Here is a 21,925-nt window from a genome sequence, read left to right on the forward strand (position 1 = left end):
ATTCTTAACTTTAAGAATAAACTCTTAACTTTAAGACTCATTGCTAACATTTCCTTGAATGTTGCAGCAGCTGATAGTGAGTAAACATATGGGCTCTGAATTCTTTAGGAATCTGGTCTACGAGTAGTCTAATTGTAATTTTGGGGGGGGAATAGAGATGAGGAACAGTTGCTATAAGCTGTTAAGATGCTCAGTGTCCAGCTAGCAGAAGGACTGGAGCTTTAAATAATCCATGAGGTACTGACATCATGTGAGGAACTGGGTTTCACACGTATCTGATCTTGCTTCCCGCAGCGAGTGCCTGCAGTTGCTGAAATGCTTCCAACTGTCTGGGTCACCTAAGATGCTGACATTTCACTAACATTTACTTCAGGGCAGTATTTAGGTATTATCTGTGTTTCCTTCACAAAGGACCAGCAGGTTTTGGGATATTTTATACTTAAAACAGAAATCAATGAGAACAACTATTTTTATAGCGTGTTTGCCTTACTTACAAAGGGTTGCACTTGCTGAAACCGACAAACTTTATCTTTGCATTCATCTTTCTCATACTAATTGTATTACTCCAGGTAAATGGCACTTGATGTAGTTTTTGGATTCAAACACCCATTGAAGTCAATGGAAGTCTTTTAACTGACAAAATGGGATCTGCATCAAAGTCTCTAAGAATAAAAGAGAGGCAAAAAAAGAAGAAGAAAGGACTAGTGGTAATGGTCTGTAGATGATTTTTTATGTTAGTAAGAATCCTGAAATGCCTGCTTATTCCAACCAGAAGAGAGCACAAAGGATAGGAAAAGAGGTGTTACTGGATGTCACAGCTGAAGCTTTGCAGTGATTGGGAACAATGGTTCTGTTGCCCCTGGGTAGCAGCTCTTGAGAAATGAGGATGATGATGCACTCCATTGATACCAAGCTACTGTCATCCTTATGCTCCTTGCTTTGATTTCCTTCAGATTCTGTATTAGTTGTCCAAAAGTATTTTACATCTGAACACATGTTTTCACATGTTACTTTTGGTTGTGTTTATTTGCTTGGCAGACTTCTTAGCTGCGGTATTGGTGTCCATACTTTTATTTTGCATTTATTTGTCTTTTTGTTACTTAACACAGTAACTAAGTGCTGCAGTTAGTAGTTCTTAGCAATAATTTTGATAACTCTGAAGCAGTGCTGTTACTCCTAATGGAAACTATAATTTTATTTGGGTCTTTTGTCAGTATAAGTACAAACAGATCATGCTGATAATCTTGTAATAACATTTTGTAGATTGCATATTGATTAAAAAAATAAAGTTGTATTTCAAACTAGCAGTTTCTTGTCCCCTCACTAGAAATATATCGAGCTAGTTTTGAATTTACTGTAGTTAACTGGTTGATCTTGATCGTCAGATATTGCAGCTCATAAGAAAGAACAGTTCTAGTCTGTGAGTGGGGAATATCACTCCTCAAATTAGATAAAGCTGCTTGCAGAAAGCTCAGAGATGCACTGTATTACATTTATCATGGAATGGTTTGGGGTGGAAGGGACCTTGAAGATTATCCAGTTCCAATCCCCCTGCCATGGATAGGGACAATTTTCACTGGGCCAGGTTGTGGAAGTCCCAGCCAACCATGGACACTTCCAGGGTTGTGGCATCCACAGCTTCTCTGGGCAACCTATGCCAGTGCCTCACCACCCTCACAGTAAAGAATTTTTTCCTAACATCTAATCCAAACCTGCCCTCTTTCAATTTAAAGCCATTCCCCTGTGTCCTATCACTAGTTGCTCTCGTAACAGCTTTTTGTAGCCCCCTTTGGGTACTGGAAGGTGCTGTAAGGTCTCCCTGGAGCTTTTCTCTTTTCCAGGCTGAACAACCCCAGCTCTCTCCGTCTGTCTTCACGGGAGAAGGGCTCCAGCCCTCTGAGCATCTCTGTGGGCTCACTCCAGCAGGTCTGTGTCTGTCTTATGTTGGGGGCCCCAGAGCTGGATGCAGCACTCTGCTTGGGGTCTCACAATGGTTTATGGCAGACCCTTTTCTGCCGTATTTTCACAGCAGTGCTAACCCAAAGAATGCCATGGTTTTTCCTATTGAGTGCTCCCCTCTGGTCTCTCTGGGATATTTGAATATAATGCAGCGACAACTGTTTTAAGACTTTCACAAATTTCAAAGCCTGTTCTGTTACTAGGGAAACAGTGAGACCTCTGTGGGGAAATATGGGAATGAGGCAAGAGGTTTATGAGGCAGCATTCAAAGAATGGGTTTAAAGAATAAAATAACCGTGCCACTTGTCCTATGCTTCTGTGTCTGTAGCAAAGCAATCAGCTATTCTGGGAAACACTGGGAAATAAAGTTAACATCCATTTTCACTTCAGTGGTGTGCTATCCTTCAGTGAGCACCTGCAAATGGAAAGCAGGTATCTAGCAAAAGTATAGTCCCCTTACAGAGCTTAAACATTTTGCAATGTTTAAATGTATCAGTTAACAACATGATTCAGGGACATGAACAAGTGAGATGGGAAATTGCTAGAATATAACTGAAAACATGAAAACTTTTATTTTTGGGACAACTTCCTAGTATTTTCAATGCCTTGTATGTGCTATTTTATAGCACTGTTCTTTCCTTAGCAAAAACAACATGTAATTTTTTACAATAACAAGCATAAAATGTTGTAGCTCGTGCTCCCTGCTGAAGCGTCACTAATAAAAATAGAAGAAAAAGCACTGGCTCAAAATTCTGCTTTGCCATCCCAGCCCCCAGTGGGATTAGGTATTTCTTGTTGTGGGTGGGTACAGTCTAGTATTACTTTGCATTGTGATGGCCTTTTTGGTTTGAGAATAACTTTCACTTCCATTCTCAACAATAAAACTCCAAGGGGAAAAAGTCAGAAGAAGGGATGTGCTGGGAGTAGAAGAGATGTGTGAAAAGTGAACAGCAGTGGAGGTAAAAGAGAGGAAGCAGGGAGTGAGCAGGGAGCAGGCAGGAGAGGGGAGCAGGCAGAGTGTGTTTGCATGGAGAGTTCTCTCCAAGGAGAACTGATGGATCTCCAAGTCAAGTTGAAAAGTTTACCTGGGGAAGGGACTGTAAGAGAAAAGTGGTGGGGAACCCATGCAGAGAAGTGCCTTCAAGGGAAGGTACTGAGAACAAAATTGGGAATAGCTGCAGGTGGCTGGATGAGGAAAGGAAGTGAATGGTCTCCTGGGGTGGGGAGGCGAGCTGAAGCAGCTGGAGAAGGAGCAGGGGGAGCATAGGCAGAGCCACTGTGGGCACAGCAGGTGGCTGTGAGACTGATGGGGAGGCACAGTGAAGGTTCCTCACCCAAGAAGGGCAGTGCCAGACCATGCAGCAGGACCTGGTTTCATACAGTGCATCCTGCCATTCTGCACCCAGCAGAACTTGCTGGGCCTGGAGCATCCCTGCTTCACATCTGCACTGCTCTGGGCAATGGTGACCTGTCCTCAGGACAATCTTGCTCATGCCAGAGAAATGACAAGGTCATGCTATAGGGAGTGCAATGAAAATATCAAACAAAACCCAGCAGTGAAACAGGGAGGATTTAAAGCAAGAATTTAAGTATTAGCTTGGTGATATCCAGAGCTGAGGTTCCACTGTAACCTTCTTGGACTGCCATCTGGCAAGGGACCTTCATCTGTCATCTGTAACATGGAGCAGATGTTACCATCTAAATGTAAGTAATGGGATTTAGATGAGACTTCATCCGAAGTGGAGGGAGCCATCCGCTGCCTGAACAGAAAAGGGAAAAGGCCCCCTCCATGTAAATCCATTACTGAATATCTTTGCTGCTAATGATGTGATTATAATGTCAGAAGGAGAGTGCAGAAAATCTGCTCAGGGTAGGTCTAGACAAAAGTGGAGCTGGGGGTAAAAAAAAAGAAAAAAACAAAGAAAAATGAAAAGGTGTGTACAGTTGCGTATTAGGACAACAGGAGCCCCTCCTCGTTTTCTCAGAAAAGGAAGCTCAGGAATATGCCCTTTAACAAATACTGGGGTCCTCATATAAATGCATCCCACACCCAACATGGCAAGGAAGGTTAGTCTCCGTACATCTGAGTTATTCTTTAGCAGGCTTAAATTGGTATTAATGAGGCAGTAAGAAGGACAGCCTGACTGCTAAGCTGTGCTTCAGCCTGTATCTCAAAGTCACTTGCTGGATGATTTTAGTGGTTTCTTGGTGCTGCAAATTCCACTGCTGGCGCAAACGCCTGGTGTGGTCACTCAGCTTTATTCCTCCTGAGATTATTGAATGCAAAGTTAGGCAGAGCAAACTGGCCTTGACCAAAATATGCTGCTCTGCTATTATTTACCATCACACTAAAATTGCTGGACTTCTGCAATCGTCTGTTCAACAATGAATGTCCAGCAGCTAATTCAGGTAAGGAAAAATGATGTTTCTGGCATTTATTCTCCCACTGCACCCTGCCTCTGTGGGATTCTGCACCCCTCTAGTAACTAATCCTTCCCCACCGGAGCCACGGAGCCAAGGGCAGATGAGTGGCAATTACAGACAGGTGAGGAAGGGATGAGACTTCAACCACTGATGCAGAAGGCAAAACCAGATGGCAGGGAAAGGACTTAGCAAGCCATGAAGGCAAAGACAATGGAAAAAAGAGGAGGGAGCTGGACTGTGCCTTTCTTAGGATGCAGGTTGAGAGGTTGGGGTCACTTGGGAAAAAAGGGTGGTATAACCATATGTACGTCATACCCAGGGAAAGAAGGCAGACAGCAAAGAGGGTAAGGGAACAGGGGTTGAGCACTGAGCCTGACACCAGCAGTGGTGTGATAGAAAGGGACAAGAATAAGAACAGTGAAACGGCCCCTCCCCACCCCAGGTGGCTGTTGTTTCCCTTTGAGGCATTCTGTCCCAATAAGGCATATGTATCAGGGTGATATTTAGGAGAGGCAAGGCTTGTTTCATCCTTAATTAGGCTTTCTGCTACTACACAAGTCTTTGGGCTTACTGAGGAGCTGGGATACACAGTACTATTCAGTATATTCAATCCACCAGACTGCCATTTTTATACAGCAGTTTGTACAGGTCAGAGCCCTTCATAAACCACCAAATGTCCTGAAAATTTGTCATTAAATTGAATTAAGGGAGAGGTCTTTCTATAGTTCTGATAAAGTGGCTTAAATCAGGTGAAAAAAAGGAGAGGCTCTTGAAGAAACAGGAGTCACACATGATAAATGAAAAAGGAACAAATCACAGGTGCCATTATTATCTGTCTCAGGACTCCGAGGGAAATGATGGAGCTTGTAACAAAATCACACTGTTCATAAAATTGATTATGAGACTGGAGTGCCATATATCTATGAGTCAACAGCTGAAAACAAAGGGAACATGTTAGAGGATATCTTTAAAATGAAATTACACCTCTGCTCGTGTCTTGTTATCTCCACGAGGACTGCCTGAATTCTGCAACCAGTTCCTCCTAAGAATGATTGCCTTTACTTGGAAAGAAAAGGCAAGGCGGTATTTGTATAATATGCCTTGAGAAAGAATTTTGCAGTCCTGCAGTTGTGTGGCCGTGTTCCTCTCCAGCAGCAATGCTGAATTTGAACAGGAGAGGGCATTCATGACCAAGCATCTGAGTGTGCTGAGTGTTCTCTGTTTCTTAGAGGGAAGACATTTGAAAACGGTAATTTTTTTTTTTTAATGATTAATAAAGGCTTATCATCCAAAAATAAATCTTCTCTAGACATCATGTACCAAAAGGAGTATAAATAATTACAAATTAAAACCTGTCTAGTAAACGAATGTTTGAGGTGCCCTTAAGCAGCACTATCCCAAATGCAGACAAATACCCTGAAAAATCGGGAGGGTTTGAACAGCATGCTAATCTTTTCTGTAGCCTCTTCTCTAAAACTCCTGTGAGCTCTTAAAGAGACTACAGTGGGGAGAGGTGGACTGGAAGCTGAACTAAGATTCATGAAACCTTATTGCTCTTCCTGGCTGCCATTGTGAGCTTGGACAAGATATTTCGTGGGTCTGTGCCTCAGTTTCTTCTCTTAAAAGTGGGAGTAAATCTTAAAAACTTCCATAAGCATGAAAATGACTACAGGGTTGTACTTTATACTGCAGGACACAGATAGTAGGTTAAGCTCACCATATCAAAGCTAGCCAGTCAGTATGAGTAATGCTAGTCACAGATATTTTAATATTTTCCCCCTTGTTCAGAAATGACTGAATTTTTTTCTGTGCATACCAGGCTTTCTCACACTGTTCAGCTGACAGTACTTGGATGAAAAGACACCTTCCCCAGGAATTTATAGAAGAAATTATATAAAGTGTGCTGCTAGGCCGCAGATGAAAATAGGAGTGTCTTGGTTAGGAGGAAGTGCCCTCTGAAACCTCCCTGTTCAGCTTGGAAAGTCACATTCCCATTCCCAGTTTCTCCTTTATCCCCAGTGATAGCTGTGTACTATAAGTAGGTTTATCTGCTGTCCCAGCATGAAGGGAGCTGACACGTTGACCTGATGACAGGCCCTTTGTTACTCACAATACAAAGGGTATAATTTAGAACAGATGGAGGATGCCCACACTGCCTTGTGGGAATGCAAACACAGAGACATGCTGGCCACTTCAAGTGCAGGTAAGGATAATTTGCTTTGGTCTGCAAATTTTCCCATGGACACAGGCAAAGTCGCCTGACCACTGTCTGAGACAGCTGAGTAGTCCTTTGGTATCAAGCTCCCCAGCTCTCCTTCTTTTTGAAGATAGGCACACAAACTGTTGTGATTCCAAGGCACTTTGTAATCCCTAGATAAACAAAAAGAGGTAGAAATATTTTATAAATCTTCTTTCTTTCACCTTTCTAGAAGCCCTGTACTGGCAAGGTGATGGCTCTGTGTCAGGTCTGGCTGCCTGATGAGGAAGTGGCGTCCAGCTGCACAATCCCCATCTGCGACCTTCAGGGCCCAGCAAAATCCTCAAGGCTGCAGCTCCTTCCTGCTATCTTTGCTAACACGACAGGAAAAAACAGTCAGGAGAAGAATAAGGACACTTTTGGTATGCACTATCCCAGGCAGTTTCAAATGAGCACTGTGCTTTAAAAAAAAAATGGTTTATTATTTAAATTATCCTGTAAGCCAAGCAATATGGCTTGCGTTTTCCTCACAATGATGGAGGGCATACAGAACAGCTGAATATGCAACTGCTGTTTAATTCAAGACTTAAGGAGTGTCATGAAACATATTTTCATGCAGAGAAAAATTACTTCAATAGCAAATTGCATTTGTCTCACTTGTGAAAATGCAGTTTATTAAGGATGTTGCTTCTTCTATTTTGTAGGTGGTAGCCTGGCTATTTAATTAAGGGTCTGACAGCATTTCATTAAAATATTTTCATTTTTCAGGATGTGTAAGCCTTAAAAATTAAAGCTTAATGGGTGAGTCTCCTTTTCACAAGCCAAACAGCACTGTAATGACAAAGCTACCTAAAAAATGAAAAAGAAAGGAAAAAGAAAGGAAAAAGAGATTATGTTTCTAGGTTCTTAGAACCCTCAGGGCAATACTGACTGAAGGTGCATAAAGACCTAAGTATATATGGGAGTACATATACGAGATTAATGAGCATTTTTCCAGATTAGTAACTGCTAAATTGGTAGATCTCTGTATTAACATATGAACAGATTGCTGCAAATGTAAGCAATAATTGAGTAGTTGTACCAGATTGCTGCTGCTTAACTGCAATGCTTAGCTTCAGCTATCTCCGTTTAGGAAGTAATCACGACTTCAGGGTTTATTAGAGCAAAATGATACGCTTCTGCAGCCAGCTTTCCTAGGTGCACGCCCGCACCACGGGGACAACTGAGGCTCTCCAGATGAACCCTGTGCTCACAAGGTGGTGCTCCGGGCTGGAGCTTGGAGCCCAGACTGGGCAGTGGCGGGTCACTCTTAGTTTTAGGGTCTGGGTTTAGCAGCATGTGCCCCAGAACGCCCAAGGTTTTCGGGTGTGTGGGGGGGCAGGAGCCCGGCGGGGCAGGGCCGGGCGGGGCAGGGCCGGGGCCGGCTGCGTCCCCCTGGCAACGGCGCCTTAAAGGCGGGCGGGGCTGAGGCGGCGGCCGCAGCTGCCATGGCTCACGGCAGCCCCGTGGTGAGGGGCAGGGCCGGGCTGGGCTGGGCTGGCGGGGTCTGGTCGCTCCTCCCTTCGGGACACAGGGATGAGGATGAGGATGAGGAGCTCGCCTCCCGCGCCCGGCCCGGGGAGGAGCCACCGCCCGTTCCCTGGCGCGGGAAGCCCAGGGACGACCCCGAAAGCCTTTTTTTTTTTTTTTTTTTTTTTTTTTTTTTTTGTTTTGTTTTGTTTTTTTTTTTAATTTTTAAAAACTTTTTCTGTTGAAAACGAGAGTTTGTGGGCAAAAGTGTTGTGGCAGGGATTGGCAGTGGGTAGCTCCAGGGTGCCAGGGCCGCTGTGCCAGCTCGGCAGTGCCAGGGAGCGAGGCGGCGGCCTTCATCCCTTTATCCCATGGCAAGTTTAGTCCACTGCTGCCTCTCCTTGCCTGGAGCTTTAGGTGCTCCCTCAGGGGACAGAAATCCCACGGGAGCCTTGGAGGCTTTGCTGGATTGGGATATGGATAAGCCATTCCTGCCACTGCACACAAATGAAACGGGAGTTTGACAGTTCCTGCTATGCATGGCCTGGCTCTGGCGAAGGAGTGCCTGTGTGTAAAGGGATTAAGCTGGAGTACAATAATGTCTGTGCTGTAACCATTTTTCTCTAATTTGCAAGCATGTGGTGTTTGAATTTTACTGTTGCTGTGTGCAGTTTTTGTATAGCATAATAAATATTTGTACTCACTGTAGCTTGGCAATCCTGGGGAGATGAATAGGCCCGTTGAAAGATTTACATTCAGATTCTCTTTTGGATTAGCAGTGAAGGCAGAGAATTTGACATATGGGCTGATCAGCAGCTTTTAGTGTAGTGGTACAAGAGGAAACTTTTCCCTCCTCATCTTCCTAGTATCCTGAAAAAGTGCTGGAGGAGTCTTTGGAGGTTGTTAATCCCAAATAAGAAATTATACATGAGTATGGTTGTTTTAAAGTAGTTGTGTTGGTTGCTTTTTCCAGAGAATGTAATGTGTTACTTCTTAATATCTTCTTTACTTTGAAAAGAAATTGTTTATCATCTACACTTTAGAACAACTTTGGAGCAGTAAAATATTAATTTGATGTTTAAAAAAATTAAATTATTAATCCAGAGTCTTGTAAGGTTTCCTGAAATATCTCAGCTTCATTTTCCACCTTGTGTAGGCTATTCTGGTGGTAATGATAGTCAAGATTAATAAGCTTTAAATTGCTAAAATCTCATTAACTTACATTTGCATTGGAGTGTAGGAATCTTGAAGCTCATGTGGATCTGCTGTCCACATCGGACTGGAGGATTAGGATTTAATAATTGACATGGGCAGAAGAAGGAATAAAATGTTCTGTTGGTGTCCTATTGTAATATAAGATGAATGATCTGTATTGATAAAAGTAGTGTTAAAATTTCCACAGGAAATATACAGAATCAGACTGTTTCCACAAAGAATAAATAAATAAATAAAGCTCTATTATTTTTTTGCCAGTTCCTTACATTCTGCTTCAGATGGAACTGGCACAGCATATTTTTAATATCTTGTATTATTGGTTGGTCTTTAAGCTAGCAGCAATGATTCTAGAATGATACAATGTGGCTAGATGTGCCTGTTTGAAAATAGAGCACGGCAATGGTTTTTGAATGTTTCAAGGATTTTCTTAAGCACTTACCGAATTATTGGTAGCCTAAGAAATAATTTGAGGCTCAAATCCAGTACTTTTTTAGGGATGTAGGTTTAAAAGAATGAGTGGACTTGCAGACCTTTGCAGTTGACATTCTGTTTGTTAAACTGATCTGTTCATGCTGTTCAGTTTGTAACAGCAGTTTAGGAAGCGAGATTAGACTTTGTGCTACCTTTTTAAATGACTTAATGCTCATCTTGACTTGAAAATACCTATTTTTCTTTTGTAATGTAGCCTGAACTATACAAGTCCATTATTGAAGATGTGATTGAAGGTGTGCGGGAACTTTTTGCAGAGGAGGGTGTAGATGAGCAAGTTTTGAAAGACTTGAAGCAGGTTTGTTGGGTTCCTTTGTATTAATAGCAGTTGTGTTTGTGGTTTTTTTTTCTTTTGAGATGATGGACCTGTCCATTTCTTTGCCCTCCAAAACATGCAAACTTTTGCACTTAGAGTTATAAGTGTCCTGTGAGTGATGTGTGGGCTGCTGGGAGCTGAAATTGGTTAGTTATTGCTACCCTGTTTGTTGGATAGAATCAGTCACCTTATTCTTGGAAAAGCTGGGAATTATCTTTTTGGATGCAGTTTGTTTTTAAAGCTGATATTGGTTGACCTTAGTAATAATCTTCCTGCAGCTTTGGGAAACGAAGGTGACACAGTCTAAAGCAACCGAAGGCTTCTTCAAACATAGCCACTGTTCTCCACAGTTCAGCCTGCAGCTGCCACACAGTTCTCACAGCGTTTTGCAGACTTCAGCAGGTCAGATGTTGTTGGACACAATGGATGCAATTTAAGAATTTCTCAGTGATTTGGGGATATTTTTGGAAGACTTGGAATAATCTTGGTTTGTGATGTATTGTGATGTGCTTATGTATGTATCTAGTTTGATGTGGAACAGTAATTATTTGTAAGCAGAATTTGAAAAATAAATGATGACTTAAACTTTATAAATAATAAACTAATAGAATTCTGTCTACATGCTCTTGATCAGCTGCTCGTTTCCAGTAGCAAAACATGCAGAGAATTTAGGCTTCTTGTCTGCAGTCCAATAGTGTAGTCCTTCAGCTGCAGATTTACCTGCAGGGTTAAGCTCCTGCTTCCCCTTTTGATGGCTGTCCTGATGTGTGCAGACGTTGTATGGCTCGTTTGTGCCATGCAGCTCTGCTGTCAGGTTGGGGTTTAATCTGGTTCTCAAATTGTTAAAATGTAATCCCTTGCTCAAACAGAAGAGAGGAAGCTTTCTAGTTTTTCTTTCAGTCAGTTTTTCTAAAAGCAGCATTCCTGTTGCAGAGAAGTACTTGACTTTCACACAGCCTCTGACATCAGGACCTGCTCTTCTCAATCAAGTCCAGCTGACCACTGTGGTATTGTTGTGATAGAGTGTAGTGCTCAGCTGAGACTTATCCCAAAGTGAGAGGCTGTTAGGACCTTTGCCCATAAAGGACAAAATCCATATGAGATGATATAATGAAAAACTGTGCTGTAGTGTATTTCAAGCTTGGGCAGGCATTCTTTATCTGTGGATCTGTGGGGTTTTAAAATTTTTTTTCCTTCCTTTTTGTGTTTGTTTGGTGTTTGTTTTTTTTTTTTTTTTAAAGTCCTCATAGTTAAATGAACTGTTTTTGGAGGCAGGTGTTTTATTTGTTCCATGTAACTAAAGGGAATAAACTTTTGTGTTTGCAGTCTATTGGAGGTTTTATATTTAATGAGCATTACCTTCTTACCCTTAAGTTTTTAAAGGGCAATACTAAGGCAAAGTAATCTGTTGAGGCGAGTAAATACATCTATTTGTTTTTAAAAAGGGGATTTGAATTGCCCTGTGGCTAGAGATTTTTAAAGTAGTTAGGGATACCTAAATTGTTTGCTTCCAAAGGCCCAGGAAAATTTTCCCTTTGCCCTTTTCTCTCCCATGGAAGTCAATATTGAGTGCTTATCCTAGTGTTCCTACTTTTAGCATCAGTGGATTTCCTCTGCTGCAAAAAAGTGCTTGCATGTTTTCCTCAAGTTGACAAGACAATACTCGTGCTCACTAATGAGTATGACCTGAAGTTAGATTGCTTTACTTTCACCCATGTTTGTTTCAATTGCTGTTAATTATTGAAAGATAACTGTACCCCAGAAATTAATGTCTTTTGTAAAGTGGTTTTTTTTTTTTTTATAGCTTCTTTTGTCATCCAAACTGGCAGAGGTTTTCAGCATTTCTCAGCAGCAAAACTGGTATGTAGCTGTAGTGATGTTTTACTTCGATTTTGATTATGTTGAATTCCTAAATTTTTAAAATTGTTTGCCAATTATTAATAAACTTCAAGAGCGAGAGTTGTAACCCTGCTGCTTCTGTTGGAGCAGTGAAAAAGGATGGGATGTACCAGCTGGTTCTGCAAGAAGTGAAGCCAGAAGCATGTTGGAAGGCACAGCTGCACGTGTTTAGCCCATAGGATGAAAGTGTAGTGGAAATGCACACCTACATATACTTTTTTATAAAAGAGAAATATTACTGGTTGTTAAAATAGTGCATGGCTGAGAAATACTACCACTAGTGAAGCTGGGAGCAGCTTTGTCTTTGAGGTGTAGAAATCATCCAGAAGGAAAATGAATGTTTTTGTAGTTGACAAGTTCTGAAGTCTGGGCATGGCAAAATTTCTTTGGGGAGCAGCCACTAATTGCCAGAGCTTGATGAACTTACTGAGTGCCTCTTGAGCCTCAAGCTAACTAGCTTGTCAAGTTGAAATATAATATTGGGAAGGTGTTTGTGCAATATGTGAGTTTCCTGATTTAAACTTTGGATTTCCTCAGAACAGCTAGTTTGAAAGGGAGCTGTAAATCCAACTCTTTGTTTCCCAGGAGGAAAAGAGAATATGAATTGACTTCATAGGCCTAGGCAAGAAGCCTGTGCTGTGTGGAGTAATGCATAAACTTAGGTAAAAGTGACTGAGTAGAAAAACACCCTTCTGGATGGTGGGTGCATTGAGGGGATATGGAAAATGTTGCCTTAGCAAAAAGGGAGTCTGATAGTTGGAAAGTAGGAAACGCTTGGGGCAAGTCGTTACTCTGTCAGTGCAGAATACTCTCCATCTGTCTAAATCTCAAAAGCATGATGCAGCTTTCCAGTGAAGATGACCACAGAGAGGCCCTCTGTGTTTCACATGGATATTCCAGGTGTGGCACTCAGTGCCTTGTTCCTGCCTAAACCCAGCTCTTGTGTTCCAGGGGCCCCCACGAGTGGGTGTCACTCTTGCTCTCCCTTCGTGTGTTGCTTATCCTTTACAGATGCCAGCTGGAGTGATGCTGCAGCCAGCACCAGGTAAGGGTAACGAGGAGATGTCAAGTCTTACAGTGGTCTGGGGATGTTGAAAGGCAATCCCAGGGACAGTCGATGAAATAGATGAGAAGTTGAAGTGAGTAGAGCCAGTTACCCTCCTCTTCCTTTGTACTTTGTGTTTGCAGTGGCTGCGTGGGGGAAGAAACTGCACTGATTAGTTGGTGTGTCAGTTTTACAACTTGTTACAAGTGTTTTCCTTTGTCAGCCCAGACACAGGTATCTCCTTCTCCCTGTCTCTCTGGGACAGTCTTCTATGTTTTAAAAAACCCGAAGGCACGCTGGTGCTTCGGAGACAAATTGATTTCTTATTAAAATAAAATCCAACTATCCATTAACCTTTTTGATCCCATTCTTTTGCTGGTAAAACTGCCTGCACTGCTTGTACAAAAATGTGCTTGTACTGCTTAGGTGTAATCAGTAGAAGGCTTAGTTCAGTCATTGACTCTTCCCTCAAACAGCTGTTCTCTGGTGAAAACTGATGTCTCTAGTTATCTGTTTCAGGTGTTATTCCTGATGTTATGAGACCTATAGACCGGTACCAGTGACTCTGTCTGTGTGAGCATGTGTGTGGGGAGAGGAAAAATCAAATGAAATTTGGAACTTGGCTCTGGCATCTCAGTTCTAACCCTGATAATAATAACTTTAAGCATTCAGTATTTTGAGTGGTTCTCTTAAGAAAAGACATATAAATTAGGAATTGTTTGGTTTTTTTAAACTAAAATAGGCAGTTTTTTTACAGAGGATACTTAAAGGTCCATAAAGGAATGAGCTCTCCCTGCAGCTATGGACTAGTTTCATCTTGTATTCCTTAGTTTCTGAAATGACATGGAAAAATTTCAAACCAGCATATTTATTTATTTATTTATTAATTTTAAATCCAGTATGTAGTTAAATTATTGAACTTACTGTCAGAGGGTACTGTGTAGGCCAAACCAAAAGAGAGGTATTAAACATGATGGACTGGATGGAAGCCATGATTCAAAAAACTTCTGAATACCTGATTTTCAAGGGCTGGAATTGTGCCTGAGGAAAGTTTTGCTTTGTAAATGTGCTTTTTCCTATAGTTTGCCTGAGTGTTTGCTGTTGATTTTAGTGGGGACAGGTCAGTGGCCCAGATGTACCTGTAGTTTCACTTGCTGAAGCAGTTTTTAACTCTTCTCTCTGCAGGGCAGTTTTACAAGGTGAATGTGCCTGTTGTGGTTACACAGGCCTCAGGAGATGGAAGCATTCTCCACTACCCCGTGCAGCAGGTGTTTCATCCCCTTGGACAAGCTTCAGTTCTGCAGGCCAGCATTGCCAGTGTCGCACAGGTGAATGCATCTGCTGCCCATGCAGCTGGTGAAACACTGCAGCCCCAGGAGACTGCTGTCCAACAGGCTGCGCTGTATAAACCAAACTTCATGGAAAAGCAACACCTGGAGAACTCTGCTACCTTGGTCCAGCAGCCTTCTGCGAGTCTGCAGGAATTTGAAATTAATGCAGTGTTGAATCAGTGTAGTGAATTCACAGAAAAATCCCAGCAAGACAACCTTCACACAGCTGTGTTTACTCCAGAATGCTCTGAAGGACTTTTTGTTGATGAATCCTTGGCAAGCAGTTCAAGCAGTGTCCTGCTGGATATGGAGGGGCAGCTGGACATGGAGCATCCGGATCTGCTGCAGCAGCAGGTGCCTGATGATATCATTGACCTGATTATTGCAGGGGAAAGTTTGGATGAAAATGCATTTCTAAGGGATCAGGGCAGCATTGCTTCCTCTGACAAGGTAAGGCCTTTGGTTTCTCAGCTAACAAAAATACATCTGTTAGAGGTGGTGGTTTGAACACATCTCTAAGTGACAACTAGCACCTCTAAATGAGAAGAATAAAAATTATTTCATGGTTCATTCTTAAGCTTGTTTAGTATAGCAGTAGCTGACTGCTTGTTTTTACATTGAGAATTTGTCAAAACTACTGCTAACATACTGTGATGAGAATATCAATTTAAAAATACTGAAAGTGTAATAGATAAAATGTATTAGACTTATTGATTATTTTTGAGAATCATAGGGATTTTTTGTGATTAAGCAGACATGAAAGACTCCTTGTGAACTTCAATATCATTCTGACACTGACCTGCATATGGATACTGGTCAGTTGTGGGCAAAGTGCTTTTGCAGGATCAGCTGGGATTAATTTTAAGTTGTAATGTGCAAAGAGCATTAAAGTTGTATTGAGAATGCATTCAGGATGAAAAGTCAAATTTGATAAGTGAAAAATCTCCTTGAAGAAAATGTGTTTTCTTGGGGGAAAAATCCTGGACAAACGAGAACTCAGCTAGAGCTGTGTGGGAAACTTGAATGATTTTAATTAACAAGCCGCTTTCCTGACCTCATCTAATTTTAGTTCCAGAAATTATTTGCAGATGTTTGAAGTTCAGGCTGGCTTGCTGAGTTTGAGTTGTAGTGCTCATATGTGATTGAGGCAAATTTATTAAATGCAAATTTAATGACAGTAATGCCAAATGTCTGTAAATAGAAAGCATGTTATGTTGCTCATCCGAACTCCGATGGCAGCGTGATGAGGACTGTCTGAGTGAGAATGGAAGGTCAAAACAAAGTGTTATTTTCTTGAACTAGAAAGTGTATGTGGATGGGAATTAAGTGCTACAATAAAGATTTAATGAGAAACTGAAGATGGCTGAAACCCTAAAGCCCTTTTATGCTCCTGTGAATACTCTGTTTAGGAATTCTAGCACTTTTATGAACAGCAACTTGAAGTACTGAAATATTTACTGTCTCTCCCAGCTTTTTATATCTTATTTAAACAAAGCATTTTGAATGAGTTGAGGGAGAGGGATCAGTTCATCTTGACTTTTATTTCAAAAATGAAAAATCCTATTTTTGGGGGTAGAGGAGTAGCTTGTTTCTTTTTTTTATGGGAGGTTTTTTTACAATAGGAATTCTAAAGGCCCACTTGATTGCCTTTGTTTTAGAGTTTTTTGAGTACAAGGGTGTTTGGAGAAAAGTCTAAGAATTTTTTTTTCTGTATTGCTGAGGAATATTTGACCTGGGTTCCATTTAAGTTAGGTGCAACACAATGTTTGCAAATGTACTCGGGGCTTACAAGTAGGACCTGAAGCTCTCATTTTAGTGCCCCTAGCTTGCTGGTTTATTAAACAAAAATCTCAGGCTTTGTGCTGAACATGGCTTCCATTATGGTGTTAATTCACAAGCTGTCCCTGGTCTCTGTCATTCCTGTCACATGGAACCCATGAAGCAGACAGGATCTGATCTACTGCTGGAGAAGGATCTCTGCAGTGACATTGAAGGCATAAGTCAGCTCGATGGCACTGGGGATGTTTCTTCCAAGGAACAAATACCACATACAAAAGATAAAGAAGAGAATGAATTCATTGGTTTTATTGATTCAGAGGATCTAAGAGTTCTGGATGATGAGGAAGACTATGATGAAGAATGTGACAGTTCTTCAAACATGGAGTCCAGCTGCAGTGATGGGGACAATGAAGACCTCCAAATAGATATAGTTGAGGAGGTAATTTACTTTTAAGCCTTTAGAAGCACATAACAACATTAGATCTCTCCTGACTGTTGAATTGTTGGACCTAGAACACTTCCTGGTTAGTTTAATGCAGAGCATGGACAGTGAAGTTACAAACCTCTGGAGATGGGAGGTACTGCAGGGAAATTACTCAAAAGCTCATTATGAGGAGTGTGGACAAATGAAAGAACTGTTGGAAAGTAATTTGTTTATTGGATGAATTAATGATCAGAATTAAAGTTTTATTGTAAAATCCTGGCCTTAGTGGAATGGAGTTCCACTTTTTACTTAAGATATTATTTAAAGATTTAAATTTAAATAAGATTTATTTAAATAAGATCAGGATACAAATCTAGGTTTTCTTTCCTTCTGAAGGACCACAGGGAATTAGACAGAGATGTGATACAAGAACCCTGTTCTCTGTCTAATCCCCTGTGTTTCCTAGGTTTTCCTTTTTCTTAAAGATATGCAATTTTGTATCCTATGGGTTTGTTCACAAGAGAATCAACTCATAGTGTTTGGACTTCATATAAATAAATACAAGTTGATCAGTATTTCATTTACTGGGATCTGCTTTATCAGTTAGCAGTCTTACTTTTTTTTGACCTGTGTTTTTGTTTAGGGTGTTTTGGGTTTTGAGAATGCAAACATGTAAAAGGTACTTGTAAATGAGGTTGGTGCAATGTGGTCTTCACAGCCACTAAGTCTTGATTTTTGCAATGGTAACTTTATTGTTCTGGGTGTGTTTAATTCCAAGTACATTCAATGCCATTCTGAAAGAGTGTATAAACCAGAATTTTAATCTCTAGGACCCCTTAAACTCTGGTGATGATGTCAGTGAACAGGACATTGCAGACTTGTTTGACACCGACAATGTGATTGTTTGTCAGTATGAAAAGGTACAGTAATATACTTTGTTCTTTAATCATACTAAATCTTTTCAGCAAATCCGTGCTGGCTCTACTGTCAGTGCCTTTTAAAGAAACTCTAATGCTGTTATAGAGCCTTTAAATGATATGTTTAGCTGACAATAGTCTGAAGACTTTCCTGCTGTTTTCTGAAAAGAGGATAATCATAATGGCCTATTAAAGGAAAAGGGAACAAGAAGTCTTGCAAAATTATGTTTTGTAAAGGTGCAGAAGCTTGTCTATTTCCTTAACTCTTAAGTAAGATCAACATCTCCATGGATGTATGTAGGCATGTCCAACCATGAATTAAGGCTTTTAAAATTGATAACAGAAAGAGGAGTGTGTGTACTTTCTTTTATTTTTTTGTCTTTGAAGTGCTTACTGAGAGATTTTGATACCAGAATTTTGTTGTGTCTGAAAAACAAAGTAGTTGTTAAGTGCCATTTTGTCCTCCTTCATTTTAGTGTTTAAAATTCAACTCATTTTGAACTCCTGAAGATCAAATTAAGTCCTTTTAGCAATGGTATGGTTTTGGATGCTTATATGTCATAATTTAAAAGATTAAAAAAGTGCATATTTTATTTTAAAGCAAATATGGAAAAACATGGCTGTAGTTTGTTTAAGACTGTGCCTTGATTTTTTTTTTTTTTTTAATATTCTTTCAAAAGTGACTAGTGATAACTTTTTGTGTCTAACTAGGCCTGCCTTAATGGTTGTCTGTGGTTCAGGAAACAGGTGCTAAGAAAATTGTCTTTATTAACCTGTGAAAGATGAGTGTTCCTGAAACCAGTTATTTTGGGAAGTTATAGGGACATGTGTAGAAAATGCCTCTGAAATGAAGCCATTGGTGTCTGTATTGTATAGAAAGGTACCCCAAGTTTTGAAGCTTCAGAACTCAGATGTTACAGATGCTATAGGTAGTGCATGCTGTTATCTAGAGCAAGTTTTGCCTGAAATAAGCTGAAAAATTGCTTGAAAATCTGAAAGAAACTACTAGGAAGGTCAGCATTGGACATGTCTTGTAGGAAATTTAATATCAGATGTCATTAGAAACTGACAGTTACAGAGGCTGCGGAAAGATGTTGGTAACTTTCCCCTTTCCAATACAGATTTAATAAAACATGTAGGCCCCATAGAAAGTAGGTAAAAACAGTTATCTCTTAAATTACATTTAAGACAATATTGTTGGTAAAATTGCTGTCCTGTTTCATTCCTTTCTGGGACTGAAAATAGACTGATGCTGAAAATACAAGGAGTTTTTTAGAGATATTTAAAATTCCTCCTTTTAGTATCAACCAAAACTTTCAGCAGTATGGATCTTTTTGCAGGCCTTTAAAAAGAAACAGAATATGCAAATTCTTTCTTACTTCTTTTTTAATGGCAGTATTTGCTTTTAAGACAAGTTTTTATGCTTTTAACCTGTTCCTAACACTTCTAGGCATGCAGCATTGCTTTGCCATGTGAAAAGGAAAACATTGCATTTCAGTTAAGCTACACTGGTTTGCAAGGTGTGCTGTGTTTTGGGATTGCCCCATTACTGTTGTCTTGTCCTGCTGGTGTTGAGCTGTATAGATAACAATTTTTGGGGGGGAAAGTTGTGGGAGAGGAGAGTGGGACAGGATGGGATAAGATTCAGGAGGTTTCTGTCTTGAGAGGGCAGGGAGTTCTTTATAAACAGTTGAAATATACTGCTTTCATTGAATATTTTGGACTGTAAGGATTTTAAAATCAAAACCAGGTGTTTAAAACGGGTTGTGCTGAAGTCTTAAAGTTTTTTTTTACGTTTAAGAAAAATGATGTAATGTATATTTGTGGTGGCATTGATTTTGATTATTATTTTTCATCAGATACATCGAACTAAGAACAAATGGAAGTTCTACTTAAAAGATGGAGTGATGTCCATTGGGGGTAAAGACCATGTATTTGCAAAAGCCACTGGAGATGCAGAGTGGTGAAACCTCACTCCTGTATGTCCTTGAAGACTGTGGCATTATTTCCTTATAAGACTTCTGTGAAACAACTGGACTTTCTATTGTTGTTTCAGAAAAAAATCTCCCAAAAAACCCCCAAAAAAACAAAGCTGTGGCAAAAAATACGCAAAATCGGTGTTGTTAATTTGTGTTGTTAATCTGTTTAGTTTGCAAATGAAACAACTGTATTGTTAGCTCCTCAGCTGTCTTTGCTGGTTTTTTCTGATTATTTCATTATTTTTCCAACCAAGAAACATCATTGGAATGAATAGCTTTAAAGCTTGAAATGTTGTGTCTGTTTGTAATTCAAGACAGTAAAGAAATAGTTAGTAATTAATAAAGAAATACTTAGTGATTATAATTAAATAAATTTTAGTTCTGTTGGTTTTCTTTCCAATTCTTAAAATCTGAGGTATGACTTGAAATATAAATTTACAGTGTTGTGTAATTCTTTTCAAAGACTGTTGAGTTAAAAAAAAAAGCAATATCTGTGCAAGTCTGAAACCTGTGGCTGTTTCAGCTGCACAGTTCTCTCTTTTTTTGGTTGCTTTGTGGTTTTTTTTTGACTTCAGTTTAAAGACATGCACTCCAGAGGCAAGTAAGGGAAATGTCTGGGAAAGATCCTGGAGCTCTCAATATATGAGAATTATTATTGTTTGTTCTATAGTAGCTGTGTCTACTGAGATGCAATGAGTAGTGCGATGTAACATTAAAATGTGATTTATTTTCACTGTCAGTGCAAAGTCATTTAAGTTTGCTACTGTACATTTCTGCTTTGTTCTAGGACTACAGACCAGTAAGCTGTGAATGATACAAATTGTGCATAATAATAAAAGTGTCATCTCATTTACATTCCTAGCACAGAGTTGTTTTTGTGTTCCCTCAATATAAACTTTGCTTAGAGAAACGTGTACAAGCCATGTATGTGGCAGTAGCTCACCCTGCCATGAGAACTGCATTCCTTCCAGCCCTCAGCATCAAGTTTTTATTAGGTCTTCTAGAAACAGAGGTCCAAAAGAAGCTTTGGGTCCTTGTCCTTCAGCGCTGCAACTTTTCCCTGGCTGGTTCCTGTTCCTTGTAGGGCAATTTGGACAACTCCATGCTAAAGCTGCAGCCAGGCTGCCTCAGAACAGGATAATCCTGCTGGAAGGGCAGTGCTACACTAAGGCACCCCTCCCTCCTGGCTGCTGCTTCCCTGTCTGTTGGGATGAAACACTGTGAGGCATTTTGGTTATCTCTAATCCCTGAGAGGAGGCAGAGGCTGGGAGAAGGGAAAGAAAAGAAAGGGAAGAGTTGGAGAGAATGAATATATGGAAGAAATGAGGGGAAAAACCCCAGCCCTTGTTCATAATGGTGCGAACCCTTGTGCTAATGGCGTAAGGCAGGAAGTAGGTTTTGAACAATTATTGAGTTTATTGCGTGCTTTTTTTGATGTATCTGCTACTCTCCAGTATCAAAGACAGGACACTGAACTAGAGCACTTGAACCAAATGTGCCATTTCTTTTGTCTTTTATAGATGTTGCTGCTGGAATGTGAAGAATTGTGTATTCATAGACAGTTAAAATATTCCAGTGTATGATTTCTTTTCCCCCATTCAGATGACTTGTAGCTGCACTGATGTTACACTTCAGACCCATAAATGCACAAGAAATGCAGCTCTTACCACATGATAGATGCTTTTAGATTTCAACAGTCTCTCACAGGCTCTGAGGTGCTCATGCTCTGTAAATGTGTACATTATGAACTGTGGGACCATTTCCAATGTCAGGAAAGACTGGAAGCAGAGGTAGTGTGGCACAGGAATCCATGGGACAGGACTAGATATGAGCCATTCACTAAACACCACAGAGGCTCTGAGTGGTACTTCTGAATTTGATCTGTTTTTCCTGGTCACTGTAAAATAAAGAAGCTAATAAAGAGCACTTCATTTTTAGCTAGTTTTAAAAATAACATTAGTAAAGAATTACAGCTTTGAACAAGACATTTACAACTAAATACACCTGAAGTCAGGAATTTCTATACTGAAAAAAAGTTTCTTATTAAAATGTAAGCTCTAGCCTGTAACTTGAGCAGTAACCAGTGCTTTTGATCTGAATAGTTTATGAATTAATGTTTTTGATCGCTGCTACTTACAGTTTAGCAAACATATTGCTGCAGATGTGACAGGGTGAGGTATGTAATACCAGTTATGGCCATCAAAGATATTTCTGTAAATGGCTGTCTAAAACCTTACACCAGAAAGAAAGTAAACTAAAAATAATGAGATAGAATAACAAGTGTAACTTGTATGAGAAGCTCTGGCATGAATCTGTATCTCTTTTCAAAGTGTTGCTTTTACTTATTTGCTTACTTTTGTGCGTAGAAAAAATTTAAGTATATAAATTACACTTGCTGTTTTGTCAGGGGTGGTTTTTTTTTTTCCCCTTAAAAATGGAATT

General features: G+C 40.2%; 1 protein-coding gene across 1 annotated transcript; it reads left to right on the forward strand.

Annotated features, from left to right (window-relative positions):
* Positions 1 to 9,395: 9,395 nt before the first annotated feature.
* Positions 9,396 to 19,471, forward strand: GTF2A1L (general transcription factor IIA subunit 1 like; the record flags this gene model as incomplete). The annotated part of the gene is made up of 9 exons (XM_082302346.1): positions 9,396 to 9,437; positions 9,990 to 10,091; positions 10,388 to 10,511; positions 11,914 to 11,969; positions 12,960 to 13,053; positions 14,239 to 14,834; positions 16,330 to 16,602; positions 17,418 to 17,507; positions 19,364 to 19,471. The coding sequence occupies 9 exons, from the start codon at positions 9,396 to 9,398 to the stop codon at positions 19,469 to 19,471; spliced, it is 1,485 nt and encodes a 494-aa protein (XP_082158472.1).
* Positions 19,472 to 21,925: the final 2,454 nt, after the last annotated feature.

Source organism: Coloeus monedula, assembly GCF_965178545.1.
Source record: "Coloeus monedula genome assembly, chromosome: 2".
Lineage (NCBI taxonomy): Eukaryota > Metazoa > Chordata > Aves > Passeriformes > Corvidae > Coloeus > Coloeus monedula.